This window comes from Podarcis vaucheri, assembly GCF_965113315.1.
Source record: "Podarcis vaucheri genome assembly, chromosome: 8".
NCBI lineage: Eukaryota > Metazoa > Chordata > Lepidosauria > Squamata > Lacertidae > Podarcis > Podarcis vaucheri.
In genome coordinates this window covers 70,673,092-70,693,395 of record NC_138766.1, presented here as the reverse complement: position 1 = coordinate 70,693,395, position 20,304 = coordinate 70,673,092, and the positions used below count along the sequence as shown (strand labels likewise).

The 20,304-nt window shown below is 40.3% G+C and overlaps 1 protein-coding gene across 5 annotated transcripts in view; it reads right to left on the bottom strand.

The window, feature by feature from the left end:
* The window catches only part of VPS13B (vacuolar protein sorting 13 homolog B), a 368,427-nt gene that overhangs the window by 304,371 nt on the left and 43,752 nt on the right, over positions 1-20,304 (bottom strand). For all 5 annotated transcript variants that reach the window (XM_082235378.1, XM_082235375.1, XM_082235376.1 and 2 more), the window contains exons 8-16: positions 19,688-19,944; positions 17,289-17,384; positions 16,302-16,424; positions 15,704-15,841; positions 11,342-11,429; positions 8,070-8,267; positions 6,310-6,479; positions 5,849-6,043; positions 4,695-4,819 (exon numbers count right to left, since the gene is read on the bottom strand). In XM_082235378.1, coding sequence (XP_082091504.1) covers positions 4,695-4,819; positions 5,849-6,043; positions 6,310-6,479; positions 8,070-8,267; positions 11,342-11,429; positions 15,704-15,841; positions 16,302-16,424; positions 17,289-17,384; positions 19,688-19,944 — 1,390 coding nt within the window. The remainder of the gene's footprint in view (positions 1-4,694; positions 4,820-5,848; positions 6,044-6,309; positions 6,480-8,069; positions 8,268-11,341; positions 11,430-15,703; positions 15,842-16,301; positions 16,425-17,288; positions 17,385-19,687; positions 19,945-20,304) is intronic.

Genomic DNA, 20,304 nt, shown 5'->3' with positions numbered 1-20,304 from the left:
GAGCTTCTGGCACGGGCACTTTTACTGCTCTTTGGCCTGGCTGCAGTGCCCTGACGGTGGCAACCAGGCGTTGGCTTTTACCTGCTCCGTTTCTCCCTGCTCTCCCCCCTCAACTGCTCCCACCATCCCTTGCCATTCCTTCCTCTGGGGGCAGACTCTGGCAAAGTGGCCTGGCTGTTGGCAGAGATAGCATTTCCGGGCTCCCTTTCCCTCCTTCTTCGCCCCCTCACTGGGCTTTGAAACTGCGCGCGTGCGGGCTGTTCCGATTTCCATCGGCTCTGCCGGCGGGAAAGCTGGCTCAGGAATGTCTGGAATGCGTAACTCCTTCCAACGTTCCCCTCTCCCTTCCCGCCTCTCCAAGGCTCTTGCCTCCTGGCGCGCTCCAATGGTCAGCGCAGATTTGGTCAGCTGATCCATAGACACCGCCCTGGGGCTCCTGGACAGCTCGTCTTTCACAGCCGAAGAAAGACCTTCTTCAAATAGCATCTGAATGGGTGCTGCCGATAAATCCCACCCCAATCTGTGAATCAGCATGGTAAATTCAGTCCAGTACTCACGGACAGATCTGCTTCCCTGCTTGCAAGCCATTAGCTGTCTGCGCACCACCCCTTCCTCAATATCGCTGGAAAACATGATATCCATTGCACGAAAGAACTTCATAGTGTCCTTTAGGATATCGTTGTGCGTTGCCATCAGGGGTCGAACCCAGTCCCGCGCCCCCTTCTCAAGATGCCCAATTACGAAAGCAACTCGCGATTCCTCATCAGGGAACTCATCAAACTGCACATTCAGGGCATATTGCATCTCGGTCCTAAAGGCATGGTAATCCTTGGGGTCCCCCCCAAACTTCTGCACCAATCCTGGTACCTTTCTGGGGAACTGAGTGGTTCTCCCCTTTTTGTCAGCATCCTGAGCCCTTCTCTCCTCGAGCCTCGCCGTCTGCAGCGCAAGTTGGACCTCCAGAGCTTGATACCTTTCTTCCAAGCTTGGACCAGCTCCAATCCCTGCCTCTCCGGTTCCGGCTGGGTTGTTCATGATGCTTTCTCCTGCACAGGCAGCGTACAAAGACTGTCAGACTGCTGTCAGGGGATGATTAGCTGCTTGTGCTTAAAATTGTGCCCCTTCAGAGTTTGTGCGGCCCCACAAACCTCTGTGTGTGACAGAGCTCCTCAGACATGTCTGCTCTAGTCACTAGTAGAGTCTGACAGTGGCTGCCTGCGGAAGCGCTTCCAGCAAAGAAGCTCCTTAACGGAAACGCGTCTCCTGGACTCACGACGTGGCAGCTTCCGGCGAAGCATGGGTCTCCCTGCAGTTGCTTCTGACACCTCCCCGCTATTTTCGCTGGACGTGTCTCTCACCCCTTTCTCTCCCCTGCTGTTTCCTGCCTGGGCTGCTGCGTCTCTCTCAGCATTGCTGAGATCCTCCTCCAGAGACCCCTCGCTCCCCCTACTGGTCCCTGCTTTGGCTGCTGACTCTCTCCCAGTCTCTGGGAGCCCTACCAACTCCCTTTCCTCTGATGTCAGTTCCCTGACACATAATTACTTTAAGCATGTTGATATATTGTTTATTAATATTGAATTTGCAGTAGAAAATTGTGTAGAAGTATTTATAAGTGTTATAAATGAATAAAATAATAAATAGAAACTTATGGTAATTTTTTAATGTAAAGTATGCTACCAAACAATTCCACAGATCAGTGAGAGAGCCTGGAATGGAATGAAAAAATGTATTTGATTAAATATATGATATTGAATAGTAATGGAGTCTTTAATGTGACATAGGTATGCAGTAGCATCTTGAAAGACACAATGCTTCTGCCCTGGAATGTTAAATCCAGCATTCCTCAGCATGTAGAACTAAAGCTGAATAAGACTGATATGTAACAAGGTGTGGGGATCACTTCTCAACTGCAGTTGGCATCACTGTGATGAACCTAGGCTGAGTCTTTTAAAAGTTTAGTCAAAAGATGTTCTGTTTTGGAAGGACCCAAGCTTCATTTCAAGAGCCAAAAGCCTATTAAGCATCCTGGACATGTCTCTTCCCTGTGACAATTGAGAATGTTTCCTTGGAGAAACAAAAAATAATCAAATTTTTTATTCAGATGTTCCCTTGTCATTATGTATTGGTATGTGTAATGTACCGTATTTTTCCGTGTATAAGATTCCTGGATATATAAGACGACTCCTATTTTTTGAGCCCAAAAGTAAGAAATAAATATTTTAAACATTCCATGTATAAGACTGCCCCCAATTTTAACCTTAAAATTTTTTTTTGGGGGGGGGAATATAGTCTTATACATGGAAAAATCTTGAAAATTTGTTCTCTCTAGGAAAACAATTCTCATGGTGGTACTTTACTTCTCTTAAGCAGCAGTGCTCAAACGGCTTATGGGGCAGCAACTCTCTTGCCTGCAAAATACGTACTTAATGTTTGAAAATTCAAAAATATAAAATGTGGGATTAGTAAGGCAAGTGTTATCATTCTGACAATGAAGTCATATCTGTAAACATATTGTTCTGAGATACTTGGTATATCTTAGCACTGAAACCTATAGTAGCAAATAGTACACTTTATAGAACTATTTTTTTCTATGCTGATTTTAAAAAACAAGTTAATATTGCTCCTTTCTAATGACGCTATTTCATCTAGGCAATGAGGTATGTTATCCAAGTTTTTCAAATACAGTTTGAAAAGCGCAAATATTACAGTAATACCATATATTGGATGTATATCGCTTGGAATTATTTTTAAACAAGAAAAATGAAAGCTATTTTGCAGATTTATGTCAGAAATAAAGTTGAGATTTTCACTGCTAATTCAAAACATACTACCTAGGGGATTCCATAACAGTTCATAAAGTGTCTTTGTTTTTAAAAACTATGACCTGTTGTGTATATAGAACATATGTATCATCAGATGTGTGCACTTTAGGCAACTCTGGAATGCGAAATCTCAAAATCCAAATAAAGCAGGTGCTATAATTTTTTGGGAGGAAAAAAAGAGTGGAAGTTTAATGACATTACCAGGTTATTCTACCAGACTAGTTCCCACTCATTTCATGACTTCAATGAAGCTCTCAGTCCGCATGCTGATTTCGATTTAGTTCAAGTGCTATTTGATGTATTTCATCTGGTGGTTTATTCACTTCATACTGCACTTCATTTAACAATGTGGCTGCAGTATTCATTTGTTTCTACTTCATTATCCTCAAATTATTATATTTTGGTCTTAGTTTACATTCTTAGTACAATTTAATGTTTGTATGTGTGTTTGTGTGCATGCACACACACATTTGTACATGCATATATTAAAAGGCAATGATTTAATCCAGTTTAATCACTGCACTAACTACAAACGTCAGATTAAACCTTTTTAATATTAATTTCTGCCTCTGCTTAACTAATGCATCTGTTACAGCTTGGGAATGTTTTTCTCCATTGCACTATTCTTACTAACCAGTAACCACTATGAATTAATCATTCATATACATATATTATTGATTTATAAAAACAGATTTCTATGTGACTTTTCATGTGCATACCAAAGCAGTGTACAACATGACTAAAACACTATTATATTAAAACAATCAAAATAGAAGTAAGAAATCACTTAGCACAGTAAAGATTGGTAAAACAAGCCAACAATCTATAAACACCTGGGCAAACAAACATGCTACATGCACACACCGATCCATGTATGTGCAGTGATCTGAAATTCACTGGAAAGTAGTTTTTGTATTCATACACATCACAAGAAAGATAAATACTATTTTCAGCTTTGACATAATTTCAAAAACTTGAATGCATGAAGCATTTCCTTTACTAAGAAAAGTAGCTGAATGGAAAGCAATCACTTTGAATTAATTAATTGTTTCCAATGAAACAGATGAGCAAGAAAATAAAACAGGTAGTATTTGTTCAAGTGTAAACTGCTACTATTTGTTCAAGTTCAAATGTGGTTATTGGTCATTATACAGAAATAGTCCATTGAATATCTGATATTGTAACAGAACTTACAGCAGAATTTGTCCACAGACCTGAATGGACAAAGGTTTTGCTCAATAAAACAAGAAGAACTATCCAATGAAGCAAAATATGACAAGACTCATACAAAATATGAAGAAAATGAGGCTGCGGCCAATGAGTACACTGAAAGGTTTTTGTGACAGTTATGAAAATATGGCAAAGTACTACTAATATCTGGATTAAAATATCATTCACAGATGCTGTGAGTAAGGAACACACACATCTCTCTAGATTACTTAAGATATTGCTGCAGCTGGCATCAGCCCTCAGGGCTAAGGGATACTCTGTTGAATGAGAAGAGACATCTTCAACACATTTTTCTTGGTGTCAACCTATAAGTTACGGTATTCATTTCAGAACAAATGAAAACAAGTCTATAGCAATATCCATGCATTAGTAGCAAACATTTTGATCTAAAATTCTAACAAGAAAAAGAACACTTTTGGTAATGGCAGTCTAAGCAATATGGTCAGAGACAGCAATATTTAAAACATATTAATGCAGAAAATTAATAAACAGAAATTGTATATGTGTATGTGTGCATGTATCTGTACCTAGAGAAAGGGAGAGGCGTATAATATAATGCAGTACAGTACAGTAAAAATAAAAATGTACCCATGATGCACCCACACGTAGAGTGCTTGTGAATATAAAGCATTTAATACTCACCAGTAGTTAGGAAGCTTAAGCATTTTGCCATAAACAGCAGTACTGAATGGAGAAACAACTGAAACTGGTGAGTTGTAAGATCCATTAATATCCAGTGATGACAGCCCTGCCTGAAAACCAAATATCTGAAACAAACCAAAACATCAAGCTGTACAGTAACAAAAAATATCAGTACAAATTATTTTACTTTAATATAAACCAATGTCAATTTTGAGCCAATTGTTTTTATCCCCAAGAAAAATATGATAGAAAATTGTGTTTCTATAAAAACACACACAATTTATATCACAGGAACTGCATGTCCTACTGATTTAAAACAACTGACTAAACATTAACAAATCTAAACCACAATGAGTATTATAATTACATGATATTATCATGATGTCAGTAATAACAGCGCAATCCTAACAACCCACATTGATGGCTTGTGGGGGGCAGCAGTATAAGCCTCTGCTAGTAGAAAGGAGTGCCATGGCAGTTTTCCACCATGGTGGAGGCACCAGGTTTGTCCTAGCAGACAGAGGGCTACTGCCAATAGTAGCTGCAAAACAGGGGGGCTTCTGCCTGGGATGATGATGATCATCATTAACATAATCATCATTAAAAATTTCTACACCACTCTTCATCAGAAAATCACAGGGCAGTTTGCAATATAAAAACACAAAAGCACATACCATAGTAACAAAACAGAAATAACCCCCTCCCCCACATAGATTGTTTAATTAGCCAAAGGCCTGGGAGAAGAGGAATGTTTTTGCATGGTGCCTAAAGATATGTAATGAAGGCACCAGGTAAGTCTCCCAGGGGAGAGCATTCCACAAACGGAGCCACTGCGGAAAAGGCTTTTTAGTGTGTTGCTTCCCCCCAGAAACAAAGGTCAGGTCTCGGATGCCAGAGCCTTTGAATTTACTGTATCCAAAGCCCTGCTGTTAACCCAAGAGGCCTGATCCTTGAGTCCTTGGTTGCACAAGCTTGGAAATGTGAACAGAAAACCAGCACCACTCGTCCATCAGGACTCGGAATGTGGTGGGTGATCTGTCACTCCTTTCCACTCTGCTGCTTCCCTGCCAGAATTAGGATCACTCTGTAATAATGTTTCTGAGAAGTTTTAGCAATTTTCAATGAACTAAAAAAAAGTATTGAAAATGTTTTACCTTAAGATAGCAGTGTGAGTAACAATAGTGAAGTAAGTTATCAGATGGCTGGCTAAGGCTGCTGACGGTCTGCACAAGCTGTTCAGCATACATTGGCATGGAGTGTTCCAGGGCCATTTTGTCCACCAGTATTTGGATACAAGGCAGAGGACGCAAAGGCTGAAGATTTGTAGTATTTAAGAGGCTGCTTGAACTCTTCAGGGAATATAGTAGGGGGAAAATACAAGCCAAATTAATGTAACACCCCATATATTTAAAAATACAGCCCAACATTTCCAAATCTAACTTTTAAAAAAGTTTCATTCTAAATGTTTGCACAGTCTGGTTTTTTTTAAATCACATCTATCATGTATGCAAATATATACACACTAAATTTACCTATATGAAATAAGCATATGTAACTGACTGGGTGCATATGTTTTAATTTCAAATATAGTTCATGATAGACTACATTATAGTACCTTTTGTCCCATGATAACAGGCAACAAGTGGCCCAGCAAGTTGAATTCAGCCATAGGTATTGTCACAGTGCACTTCAGAATTGTGAAGTTTGTGATCCGAGTTGGAATATATTCTTCCAAAGCTGCTACTTCTTCTGGGCTTGGCATAGCTTTAGTTCCATCTACAGAATCTGTAATAAATTATAATTACTCAAATTCAACGTAATTATCAATGGGGCTGTACATAGTCTTCCATAATTACTACTATAACTATTATTTTCTTTTGATCACTCTGTGCTCCTCTAAATGTCAAAAGGGCAAAGAGATTTCCATTGTTGCATTTCTAACAAGGAATATCAAACTGGCTCTCTTTACATATTTGCCTTTAAATTGTCACCACAGTTCATTTTAACTGCCATCAAGTCAGTTGTATGAGGGAAGAACTGTGTGGCAGGAGCTCTCCTGTCCTGGTCTGGACATTGTCACCTGCTCTGTTCCTAAATCTGATCTGGAAGAAGAATGGGCAGGACAGACAGAATTGCCACTGACATTGGTGAGGAGTTGCTGCCCTTCTAGAAAGCCAGATTCCACATAGACAGAATGCCATAACTGTATTATAAGAACTATAACTTGGAAGAACTTCTGCTTGAGCTTGCTTTTCCCTTCTACCACCACTTTTCCTCATGTGCCACATCCTTTTAGACTGTGAGTCTGAGGGTGGGGACTGTCTTAGTTCTGGGTTAGATACAGGTAGGTAGTTGTGTTGGTCTGCCGTAGTAAAAAAAAAAAATCCTTCCAGTAGCACCTAAGTTTGTTATTGGTATGAGCTTTCATGTGCATGCACACTTCTTCAGATGTTCTGTTGTTGTTGTTGTTGTTGTTTGCTTTTTGGTTATCCCCTGTGTGACAGTTCTTAGATTGACTGCAAGCTCTTGGGGAAAGGACCTCTTATTCATTGTAAAGTGTGACAGCACTAGCTAAATAAGTAAATAAGATATTCCTGTGTTAGAGATTGCTTGTTCTCCAGTTTCCTAAAAAAGTACAATTGGTACTCATCTGAAGTGCGGATCTCAAATGGCATCATGGGGGTCACCCGATTGGGCTCTGACTCCACCGTGATCATGAGGCAAGAACAAAGATTCTTTGAGAAAGTTTTGCAGACTTGCCAAGCTCAAACAGTCCACGGAGACAGCATAATTAAGGAAATAACAGGAGTCCACTTTCCCCAAATATAGTAACAACCAATGGAACTAGGAGAACTAGCAGAGGGGTGGGGTGGGTTGAAAAGGAAAACTTTTTATGTAAAGTATTTTTCAGTAGGGATAGCAAACAAGGGAGGTAGGGAAGGCAAACAGGAAACAGATAAAGAAAAGATTCAAGGAACTAGCCTGAGTAGGAGTGGGGGAAATGGGAGCTAAAGGTGACATGACTACTTCAATCAGGCAGGAGCAAAAATTTGATTGGGAGCCACCCACTTTCCCAAGAAGTCTTTGCTCTTGATCAGAGTGGAGTCAGAGCCCAATCTGGTGACCCCATGCCAAGTTTCCCTCTCAAAAAGTGCTGCAAATGGCTACTGTAATCAAACACCGCATTGGTCAGATCAGCAGTGCCACAAACAGATTCTGTTTGGGCTCTTACCACAGACAGCAATGAAAAGATTCAAATAAACCACTACCAATCTTTCCTTTTTTCCGCACACACATTATTTGCAGTTAACATTTTTCCACTGAAGTTCTCCTACTTTATTTGTAAAAAGAATAAAGAATTGAATCACGACATACCTTGCTTAGACTTGCTATATGGTTCATATTCATGTTCCAGAGCACAAACAATCATTTTCATAATCCTATGCACTGCACTGCTATCAAGCCGAAGACTGAGAGGGCCCACAATAAGGGTTTTTGTAGACATCTCCTGAACGTGACCAAAGTCTTCACTCTTTACTGAAGTCACATCTGGCTGGTTTCCAGACACTAAAACTACAATATATATACATTTACAGATAGTTAATGCGTGCATTACGACCAGCGTTTGAAACTCCCAATGTTCTAGGTGTGTTTTGCTACATGGAATTTCATTAACACAAGCAGTTTCTGAGGTCTGGCCTCAGTACTGCGCCTAAGATTTCAGATAAAAACTGCAGAGTGGAAGGAAAGGAGGACCTTCTTCTGCCTCCTCACTTCTAGACCCTCTCTTAAGAATATTAGGGGGTGGGCAGGGGAAGCATGGCTTTGCTTTTTGCAGACTTCAGATGAGAACTAGACCACGTGAAAAATGAATATAAGATTTTAGCAGCAGTTCATTCATTTTCAGCTTTGTATTATTGTTATTTATTAAAAGTGTGCCTAGACATTCCGTTGTTGCACCCATGATATAGGTTTAAGGTGCCATTTAACTCCTAGCTTTCATATCTCAGTTTCTAACACCAATTGGGAAATGGTAGAGACAGAAAAAACTACCTATGAAAAACAATGTCTTGCAATTATCAGTGGTTAGCTATAAACACTCACACAGTAGCCTTCACTGCACTTTGTTTCTTCAGGATAAACTAACACAAGCAAGATCACCAATGCATTTTCACAGGGAGGCCCACTTTTCCTTCTTCATGTCCATTACAGAAGGAAAGAGGAAGTAGGCGGTGAATAGCAATATTGAGCTGAAAACTAAACTGGAGGCTTAAAGCTCAAATCACGTTCTCTCAACAACTGTACTACACTATATACTCAAAATTGGAGGCAGGGTTTTAAACCACCCATAGCCATAGTGCACATGCTTTTTTGCCAACTCCAACTCAGCTGTGTTTTTAAATAACCACTTAATGGGATGAGAAAGCTGCTTTGATTTCAAGTTCATTAGAACTTTGGTCACAGTCAAGACTAACCACAATTTACAACATGTTTAAGTCAGGGTTGGGAAACCTCAGGCTTGGGAGTCAAATGTAGACCCTCCAGGCCTCTCCCTCTAACTCTTGAGGCTGTCTCCAGGCTCTGCTCAGTACCCTCCTTAGTGCTTCTGCCTGGCCGGAATGTGCTCTCAAGCTGTGAAAATGCCTCTTGTTTGCTTTGTTGGGAGACAAAGAAATGGGGGGGGGGGCAGAAATCTCTAACTTCTGCATGGATGGAATGTATCCTACAGTACAAAATTAGAAGACACATCTGTTGCTCTGCCCCTGGAAGGACTTGCTCTGCACACCAGTGGCATGCAACCCCTGGAAGAAATGCAGCCCTTGGGCTCGGAAAGGTTTCCCACCACTGTATGTTCCCACCCTATTTATGTTACTCAGATATAGGGCAATGCCGTACTTAATTGAAAGCAGGGCCATGCCTTTAGTACTGCCCCAAACATATCAAGTCTCCTCCTTCAGCTTCACGTTGAACACAGTTATCTACAAAGAAGACCCAACATGCAAACCCCTGTTCATGTGCAGGGACTCCACATAACTAGAACACCCATAAGCATGAGTGCTCTGATCACGCAGAGCCCTTGCACACTGAGGTGGACTAAGAGCATAGTTCAGATAGGGCTCTAAATTCTGGTTAACCTAACACAGAAATGGGAGCTTCCAGTCTCCTCCTCATAGAGGGAAGCGGAAAGCAAGCAAGGAAGCCCAAGGCTTGTTCATGTCCTTCACTTTGAAGGACCTTGACTTCGGAGAGATTATTAGACTCCTGCCCTTTATATAAAGCAGATCATATTCATCTGCCCTAATACTGTGAAGGCATCTATTATTTACTGCTGCTTACACATGGGACGCGGGTGGCGCTGTGGGCTAAAGCCTCAGCGCCTAGGGCTTGCCGATCGAAAGGTCGGCGGTTCGAATCCCCGCGGCGGGGTGCGCTCCCGCTGCTCGGTCCCAGCGCCTGCCAACCTAGCAGTTCAAAAGCACCCCCGGGGGCAAGTAGATAAATAGGTACCGCTTACCAGCGGGAAGGTAAACGGCGTTCCGTGTGCGGCTCTGGCTCGCCAGAGCAGCGTTGTCACGCTGGCCACGTGACCCGGAAGTGTCTCCGGACAGCGCTGGCCCCCGGCCAATAGATGTGAGATGGGCGCACAAACCCCAGAGTCTGGCAAGACTGGCCCGTTCGGGCAGGGGTACCTTTACCTTTACACATGCATAGGATGCCACTGTAAGTAATATTGTAACCCGTGCTTTTTTTTCAGGGGGTATTCAAGGGTATGCAGTACTCACACCTCTTTTTTGTTGTTAAAAAGTGTGGCACTAACTGTAACAACTTCACGGTAAGTACTGACACCTATTTTTCTAGGGAAAAAGCACTGATTGTAACTATAATATAAACACACAGAAGAGAAGCTTTTGTCTTTCTCTAATGTAATCTCCCCATATGAACCAACCCAAACTCTGTGATCATCACCTAAGGCCTTTCTTTGTGTTCCTCCTCCATAAAAGGCCTGAAGAGTGGCAACACAAGAATGGGTCTTCTCTGCGGTGGCTCCCCGTTTATGGAATGCTTTCCTCAGAGAGTTACTGGTTTGTTTTTATTTGTTTTTGTTAGGTTTTTTGTGTTCCCATTCTGCATTTTAACGTTGTAAACTGCCCTATCATCTTAAATGAAGAGTATACAAATTTAATTGATCGTCACAGTTTATTCCTTTGCAGACTGGATTATTTCCTTTAAGCCAGCATAAAGTTTGCAAAGCTGCTTTAAAATACGTTTGCTGAACAGCAAGGTGTAGCACAGGGGTTAAGAGAATCAGCAAGGATCTTCTTCTGCCCACCTCCAGATTTGCCTTCACGACAACCCTGCTGAACAGCAATTTGAACCCAGATTTTCTCAAGCTAAATCGTTGTATGATAGCAAAGCACACGGGCGAAGCAGTCATATCAAATCACACATTGCTGTATTTCTTAGGGCAAAGTCAGGAAAAAGGATATATAAGCAAACAAGCACACTAGAATTCAAAATTTTCAGCAAGATTTTAAATTAGGTCAAAAAGGTAAATCTGAGGACAGTCGGTCAAGGACTGTCAGGTGCCTCTGAAGAAGCCTTTGTTTCTGTTATTCAAAAAGTAAGCAAACAAAGCAATGAAGTACCTTTGCCACTGGTGCTTTCCATTGTGTACAGATAATCCATGTAGAAAGCCCCAAACCTCTGCATTCCAGCTATCTCTGTGTACATCTCCTACCAACAAAGCAAAGTACATACAACTAATGTTCTCTTAAGAAAGAATCTTGAGATTACAACCCAATGGTATCAGGGCTATAGTCAAGTACTAGAGATATATACTTGTTTGGGTTTGTGCATGAATACATGGTAAACCTTATCAAAACAAAGGACAGAGGTTAGCCAAAGAATTCATCCTTCAGATAGCTAATGCAACATCCAGACTAGACCACACAAAAGGACATCTATAACTCTTCTGGATGTTTTGTCCACTTTTCCAAAGCAGCTAGTTAATTAGTATCTTTAGCGGAGTCAATTATTTCAGCTTGACCTCTCACTCACTAGTAAACCAGCTGACTAGAGCAAACTTCATATCTAACATTTGCTACTTCCGAAACATTTTAGGACATCTAGCTAGAAAACAATCAGATTTATTTGGACTCAGTGGGTATTTGTTTGCTCTTGTCTTCCTAGGAAGCAGTGAGTCGTAAGTAACATTCTAATCAAGTCATTAGACATGAAGGTTGACATTTAAGTAAATGGAATCTATTATTACTACCAATAAAAGGAGAATTTGCAGCTTTAACAAAATGAGTTTATTCGCAGTAATGAGATACATGGAATTCTCAGTGTTTCTCTGTTCTCCTGCTCTATGAAGGATGAGGAAACTAAAAAGAAGCATATAATATAAACACACAGTTATAAAAAAAAAGAGTGATGCCCCACAAGGATGTGTATTGGGACCAGTGCTTTTTAACTTGCTCAGAAATGATTTGGATTTAAGAATGAGCAGTGAGTTGAGGCCAGATTAATGAATAATACCAATTTATCCCAACCAGACTATAAAGAGCTCTGAAAGAATCTATGTGAACTAGGTGAATGGGCAGCAAAATGGGAATTGCAGCTCATTATGAAAAAGTGTATAATGATGAACAAGGCAGAAAAAAAATCCTAAATTCGCAAATACGTGATGACTAACCAGCAAACAATTTGAGCTGTGTGGCAGGCAGCTCGGTCAAAACATCAACCACTACAACACCTGTGAAAAGGGTACATTTTGTGTTAGATGTCATTAAGAAGGGGTTAAAAATAAAAGTGCCCATATCATAATGCCCTTGTAGAAATCTATGGTGCAGCCACATTTGGAAAATTGTGTGTGGTTTTGACTGCTCCAACTCAAAGAAGGTATCATAGAGCTATAAAAGGGACAGAAAAGGAAACCACAATATCATATTTTTTGCTCCATAAGACGCACTTTTTTCCTCCTATAAAGTAAGGGGAAATGTGAGTGCATCTTATGGAGTGAATGGCGCTGCGCAGAGAGGGAGAACTGCGCAGCACCCCTTCAGCAACGTGCCTGTCCTGGCTTCTGCCTCCCGCTACCCGAGAGAGGCTGCGTGCAGCTATCCTATAAGCCAGGACAGCAAGAGGGATCACTACGCAGTGATCCCGCTTGCTGTCCTGGCTTCTGCCTTAGCCCCGCGTAGCCTCTTCCAGGCAGGGGGAGCCTTCATCCTGCTGCCCTGGAGAGGTTTGGTGCGGTCATCCCAGAAGCCAGAACAGCCACACGGTATCCCAGAAACCAGATCCCTCTTGCTGTTCTGTCTTCTGGGATTCAAAATATTTTTTTTCTTGTTTTCCTCCCCCCAAAACTAGGTGCGTCCTATCGTCTGCTGCATCCTATAGAGCGAAAAATACAGTACTCTGGAGTGGAACACTTTTATTACAAGAAAAGGCTAAACCAGACTGAGCTTTTTTGTTTCAGGAGAAAGCAATTAAAGGGACAGCATAATGTTGTGATGTATGGTGTGGGAAAAGTTTAGTCTTTCTCCCTTTCATAGTACTATAACTCAGGATCATCCAATGAAATTGATAATAGATTCAAGTCAGACAAAATAATGTATTTATTCACATCATTCATTTATGGAATTCACTTCCATTAGATGTGGTAATGGTCACAAGCTTAGAGGGCTTGAAAAAGGGATTAGACAAATTCACAGAGGATAAATCTATCAGTGGCTATATAGAACTTTCATGTTCAAAGAAAGTATGCTACTGAATTCTGGTTGCTGGGGATCCACAGCAAAAGAAGGCTGTGGTTTACAAGCTTTTGCTCTGCTTGTGCTGTTGTGGTTTACCACTGCATGAAGCTAGACTTAATGGACCTTTAGTCCAATTCACAAGGGCACATCTCATTAAAAAACAAAAACAGAGAAACCAAATATGAAGAACAATCCAGTTCAACGTGCAGACACACTAAGGATTAAAGAGTTGATCTCTTTTTAATGTATTAATTTCAGCATTTTAGACTTGAGTATAGATTCACAGTTTCCTATCAACTGCAGCTCTCTAAAGTACTTGCAAGCGGCAACTAGGAATGGATCTGAGCCATACTACTGAATATTTTAAAAGAAGAGGTATCTAATTTTACCTCTGCTACCTCTGTATATTTGAGTGAAAACTTGGAGGCTGTTTTACTCAGAGTCCATTGAAATTTATGGACCTTAGTCAATATTAATACATTTCAATGGGTTTACTCTGAGTAAAACATAGCTGAATACGACCCTGAACAATTTGTACTCTGATACACATGCCCGAGTACAAAAACTTATAGGGGGGAATAAGCCTTAAGGCTATGTTCATTTTTATCAGGTGCCTGCCCTGCTTACAAGAAGCTCAAGGCAGCTTTCTCAGATCTCTCATTTTTACTCACAACAACTTTTTAAAGGTAGCTTATGCTGAAAGAGATAAACTCTTCAATAATTAGCCAGTGAGCTTCATAGCTGAAGGAGATTTGAACCATGGTCTCTCTTCTCCAGACTGAACACTCTGTGCCTTTGCCCACTACTAAAGACTGACTCTTATCTATTTACCGTATTTTTTGCACCATAACACTCACTTTTTTCCTCCTAGAAAGTAAGGGGAAATGTCTGTGCGTGTTATGGAGGGAATGCCTACGGGTGGCGGGGGGGATCTGCTGCAGTCGTGAGCAGAGGATCCATGGTTCCCCTTCCTTCCTCCTCCATGGCTCGCTTTGAAACAGCAAAGCGGGAGAAGAGCCGCTGAGTGGGGAGGAGAGAGGGACAGAGAGCCTGCTTCTTTAAAGGAGCAAAGCGGGAGAGGAGCCGCTTACACTCGTGTAAGCGGCTCCTGTCTGGTTGGTTCCTTTAAAGCAAGCAGGCTCTCTGTCCCTCTCTCCTTCCCACTCAGCTCGCTAAATAGCAGCAAAGTTTTTCAGCTCGCTAAGCCGGGGATGAGCGGGGAGGAGGGAGAAAAGCAGAGCCTGCTTGCTTTAAAGGAGCAAAGTGGGAGAGGAGAGGAGCCTGCTCCCCTTAAACCCCTCTTCTGCTTTATTAGCAGCATCCTTCTCCACCCACCCCACGCGTGCTCCTTGTCCCTTGAGTGCTTTTCCTTCCCTCCCCACTTAAAACGTGGTTACAAAGCACGGATCCACATGGATCCTCAGGATTTTTGCACTGGGTCACCCCAAATTCACCATCAGATCACATAGCATGTCCATGGCTACATCTTGCACCAAAAAAATCACGCACCCACTGTTGCCTGGGGCTGCAGTGGTGCAAAAACGTGGTTACAAAGAATGGATCCACATGGATCCTTGGGATTTTTGCATTGGGCTACTCCAAACTCACTGTCAGATCACATGTCTGTGGCCACAGCATGAACCACAAAAATCATACATCCACTGTTTCGTTTAGAATATTTTTTTTTCTTGTTTTCGTCCTCTAATTACTACGTGCGTGTTATAGTCGGGTGCGTGTTATAGAGCGAAAAATACGGGTACTCTTCAAATTTCTATCCCAGCGGAAGTCCTAAAAGTGGTTCAGTCATAGAATCATAGAATTTTAGAGTTGGAAGGGACCATGAGGGTCATCTAGTCCAACCCCCTGCAATGCAGGGATCTTCTGCCCAACATGGGGCTCAAAACCCATGACTCTTAAGATTAAGAGTCTGATGCTCTACAAACTGAGCTATCCCAGCTATCGAATAATCATTTTCCAACTTAGCTCAATAAGGCTTAATTTAAGAAGACTAAGGTCTAAATTAGTTATGGCCTCTGGGCATTCAAATAAAATGTGGAATAAAAGTAAATTCAAGCAGCTCATTGTGACATAACTTATCTACTCATTAAGTGACAAAATACTTTAGTAGAAATAAGGTGTTAATACTGACTCCATAATCAGAGCTGCTGAACATAGATGTGAACAAAATAAGCGACAGGATATGAACACTGAGCATAAATCCAAAATTTTAAAAGAAAACTTATTTAAGACCTTATGAGCGGCTGCATCCAAAATGAATTCTGCACGGACACCATTGTTCTCAGGGCTTCTGTAATCAAATAGTGAATTGGTGAGGTATGTCATCCCTTTTGTGCTCAGATTTTCACCACAGTTGAAAAAGTAGGCCTCCTTTTATAAAAGGGGGAAAAATATATCAGTAGGAATAGAAAGATAGTAACAAAACATAACAAATAAAAGAACATGGTATTTGATTTCTTCTTTATAAAACATGGTACTTGAAGAAACCGTTCCCACCTCCCCACCATGGTCTTGTTTGCACAATGATAAGCCAAACCACAGCTAAGCATGAACAAGCAGGTTTGCTGGTATACCGCTGGAAATTGCAGCTTCTTCACTCCCTACCACACCGCCCCACATCTGCTGTTGCCACACTATCAAGAGCTAAGCCATGATTTACATATGAGCCAAGGCTCGTGGTTTGTCTACTTCGGCTAACACAGCTACCTGTCCTTTTTGTGTGAGCCAGTCATGCGGCTTTTGGGGTTCTTCTGAAAAATTCTAAAAATATTTTATGCCCTCTTCTTAACAAAGCACGCCTGCAAGCTAGCAAAGCGTAACTTGTACTTACCGCATCACTTCTATTCATATTCTCCTCAAAATCTTTAATTCCCATAATTCCTTTGAGACAAAGAGCTTGGCAACCAACAAAGCCTATTTGGCAATCAAAGAAAGGTTCTCCACTCATGAGGACCTGGGGAAAAAATGTTAACATGCTGAGTGTGTATAAAGAAACTGGAAGAGAGTTAAGCTTCTAGCCAAGAACCAACACACTGTTGGGCTCACCTATCTAACTTTCATGTTGTCGCCTTTATTTTATTTATCTATTTTTTTATAGCATTTGCACTCTACTCCAAGAGAGGCTTACATAAAATCAAAACAAGACATTTCCTAACCACAGGCTTACAATCTAAACGAAAAGAAAACAAACGGGACAAGGGACAAGGACAGAAGAGAAAAATGAGAATAAAGGCTATTCCAAGCCTATCCTTTGGAATTCTCTCCCCTTGAATATTAGACAGGCCCTGTCAAAGTGGTCTTTCCGGCCCCTGCTGAAGACTCTCATCTATCAACAAATCTTCTAAATTGAGATTTTCCCAGTCTGGAATGGTTTTTAAAGATTTTTAAAATATGTTTTTATCGTCTTATGCCTTATTTGCCACCCTAGGCACCTTTGGAACGAAAGGCAGGGTCTGAATCTAATAAATACATAAATAAATAAATAAATGCACACCTATCTATCCAAAATTAATATTTATGTGGATGAATGTATAAGCAGGAATATTGTGGTCAGTTTTTCCACTTAATTAAGAAACAAATGAAGTGAAATAACAATAATAATGTACACTAGATTTGAGAGCTTATTATTTACTGCCTAGAGTACTACCGCTAAAGTCCAAGAATGGCTCTATTTCAGTTATGTTTTTATTATAGCCATCCAATAATGAGTGAATATAAAATCAATACTGCAACTGCCAGTACAAAGTAATGATTCTGATGAAATAAATACTGATGCCAAGAAATCTACTATAAATATACAGAAGTAATGGAAAATTACCTCTACTGTAGTTCCTTCTTGCTCCCAGCATATTACTTCTTTGGATTTTACTTTCTGTGGGCTGTAATAGCTACTTTCAGCTTGCATTTCTGTGAGCTGTGTAACAATATGCCAAACACTTACCATTAGTCAACATTAGTATTAGCTACATAGAAGTTATTATTACTGTGTAGAAAAGATGATGACAAATTAAATTTTACTATTGGTGATTATGATTGGGCAGGAAACAGGTGCGCTAAAACAGCTGCAATATATTATCCACACTAGAAAATAACAACTTTAATCTATGTACTGGCACAATTTAAAAAAACAACAACACTGAAACATTTTTAGTTTCTCGGTTACATAAACAATGAATAAAAAGGTAATCTAACAGATACGCAGGTGCAACTCAGTTTATGAACTTGACAGAATAAACTTGACAGTTTATTATAATAGCATAGGAAGTAATTCACAAGATGGATGTACTTAAGCAACCCTTGCGAACCTCAATCATAAGTAAATATACTACCTTTTTGTCTATGCTCTGATCACCATGAATAAAGCAGCAAAAAGAGATCAATAGTGCACTTTTGACTATTCAACATCATTCATTAAACAAGGGCAAAATAATGAAACATTTAAATGTTTAGCCCTAACAGCTCCTAACTCTGGCATCTTTAACTGCTGAAATAATTCCTTCTAATTTTCTTATAACATAAAATTCCTAGAAGCTCTCATTACTTAGCTATTTCCAACTGTGTGTACACATGGTTGCTGTTTTGAAGCTAAGTTCTATAAAGCAAATGCTCAAGTTAAACAGGATTTAAAAACCCGCCCTTCAGCTGTCTGCAATCATTGTAGAGGAAAAGCAATTAATTGATTAAAAGAACTCAAACATTGCAAGAACAATTTTCGACATTATTAGGAAAATGCAACATTTAATTTGGCATGGGTTTTTTTTTTTAAAGCTGGAGTGGTATCAGCTATTCAGAATGCTAATGCAGAAACCTGAGCTTGTTTTTGACCAAAATATGAACCACAAATTAATTCCATACATTCTTAGCATTCAAGCAGAACAATGAATTCTAATGTTTTCCTTCTAAGTGCCAGCATAATTCTCTTATGCATACCATTTTATAGTGTAAAAAATATAACATTCAAGATGTTAGGATGTGGTAAAATTATTGTAATGTATAATGCTAAATGCACAAGAATAAAAACAAAGTCTCCTTTAATGGGTATTACCTACTTCAGCAAAGGACGCTGTATACACTAGCAGTTTATTATGAGATTTAGTGGGAATAATATCCGAACTAGAGTTGAGGCGACTGGGTTCCATGTTAGATTATAAATAAAACATCTTTTTAAAGTGCTGCAGTGCCCTTTTCCTCTTGAACTGGCCAGGCTCATCCTACAAGTCTGCTGTAAGAAGTGACTGGCAGGATCAGGCAACTACTGTACAAAATAACAAAGGTACGAACAAATCCATGGATAGTGAAGAACGTGAGTGCTCTGGGAGAAAATATACTTGCTGCTTTATTCATAGCCCCAGAGTAGAACATTCTTCTTCTTTCTTTGGCGATCGCTCGTAGTCAAGTAAGATTGTCTTCCATAAACACGGTTTTAAGAATGAGTCCGTAAGTGACTGTGGAGGCCAATTCTGGACCCACACATTCTTCCACAGTGGGGATATAGGTTTCTGGGCGGGAGTTGATCACGGTGTGGATTTGCCAAGTGTGCCTTCCTCTTAGCACGTTTCTCCCTTGCGTCCTGAGTTTGAGTGTCTTCAAAGCGCATGACACCTTTGGTAAAGGCTGTTCTCCAATTGGAGCGCTCGCAGGCCAGTGTTTCCCAGTTGTCAGTGTTTATACTACATTTTTTTAGATTTGCCTTGAGAGAGTCTTTAAACCTCTTTTGTTGACCACCAGCATTACGCTTTCCTTTTTTAAGTTTGGAATAGAGTAGTTGCTTTGCAAGGCGATGATCAGGCATCCGCACAACATGAACAGTCCAATGTTGAAGAATTGTTGCTTTGAGACTGATGCTTTGGGAGAAAATATATGTGCTCCCTTCTTCATATCCCCAGAATAGAACATAGATCTACTGTGAACACCCAATGATCAATCAACTTCCTTGACTGGAAGCATTAAAGTTGATGCCTACATGTTTGGATCATCTGAAAACTAACAAAGTTAGCTTTCAGGTGATCTACACATGTGTAGGAATCATGGGGAACAGTGGGATAGACATATGTAGGATTACACTGTTAAAGGTATTCAACTATATGTGAACCAGCATACATTGTTTTCCGCAATGAGAACTAATGACCATATACTGCCATCTATTTTTGTTGTCCGAGCACTTAGCAAAAATGACTAGAAATATACTTATGGTTTTTTTGGTTTTTTTAATGTTACCTTGAAGGTAATAGTAGCCTTTGTACAATAAAATCCTATAGAAACAATGGGATCTTTAACTGCTGGCGATTTATGCTGATTCATTGTTGTTCCATCATCTATTCCAAGAAAGTCTCCCTCTTCATCATCATTACCCACAATAGCAGGTACAAACGACCAGGCCCAGGACACCCATCCCTGCTGTTGATCATCATCTTGTTGAACGTAAGATTCTGGAGAAATATATTGCATATCATGGCCTATTTCATCTTCTGCACCTTTAAAAAAAGCAAAGCAGGGATTAGTCAGCTTGAAATACAGTATTGGCCACAAACTAGAAACAAGACGCATTTTATTTTATACTTACATACAACATGTATTTTAAACAATATATACTATACCTTGCAGTATGAACAGGGATGCCAACAAGATTTCCTGGGCCCAGTGCACTGTATGTGGATTTATAATATATTTTTTTATATTACATTCCTGGTATCATTTCAAACCAAGTCATATTTGATGAACACTAAATAATTTACATTTAAAACTCTAATTAAAATTATGAAATCTGGCTTTCATTTTGTCCTAAATCATCTGTTTTGATCCAAACTATAAAGGTACACCTGATTTAGGGAAGC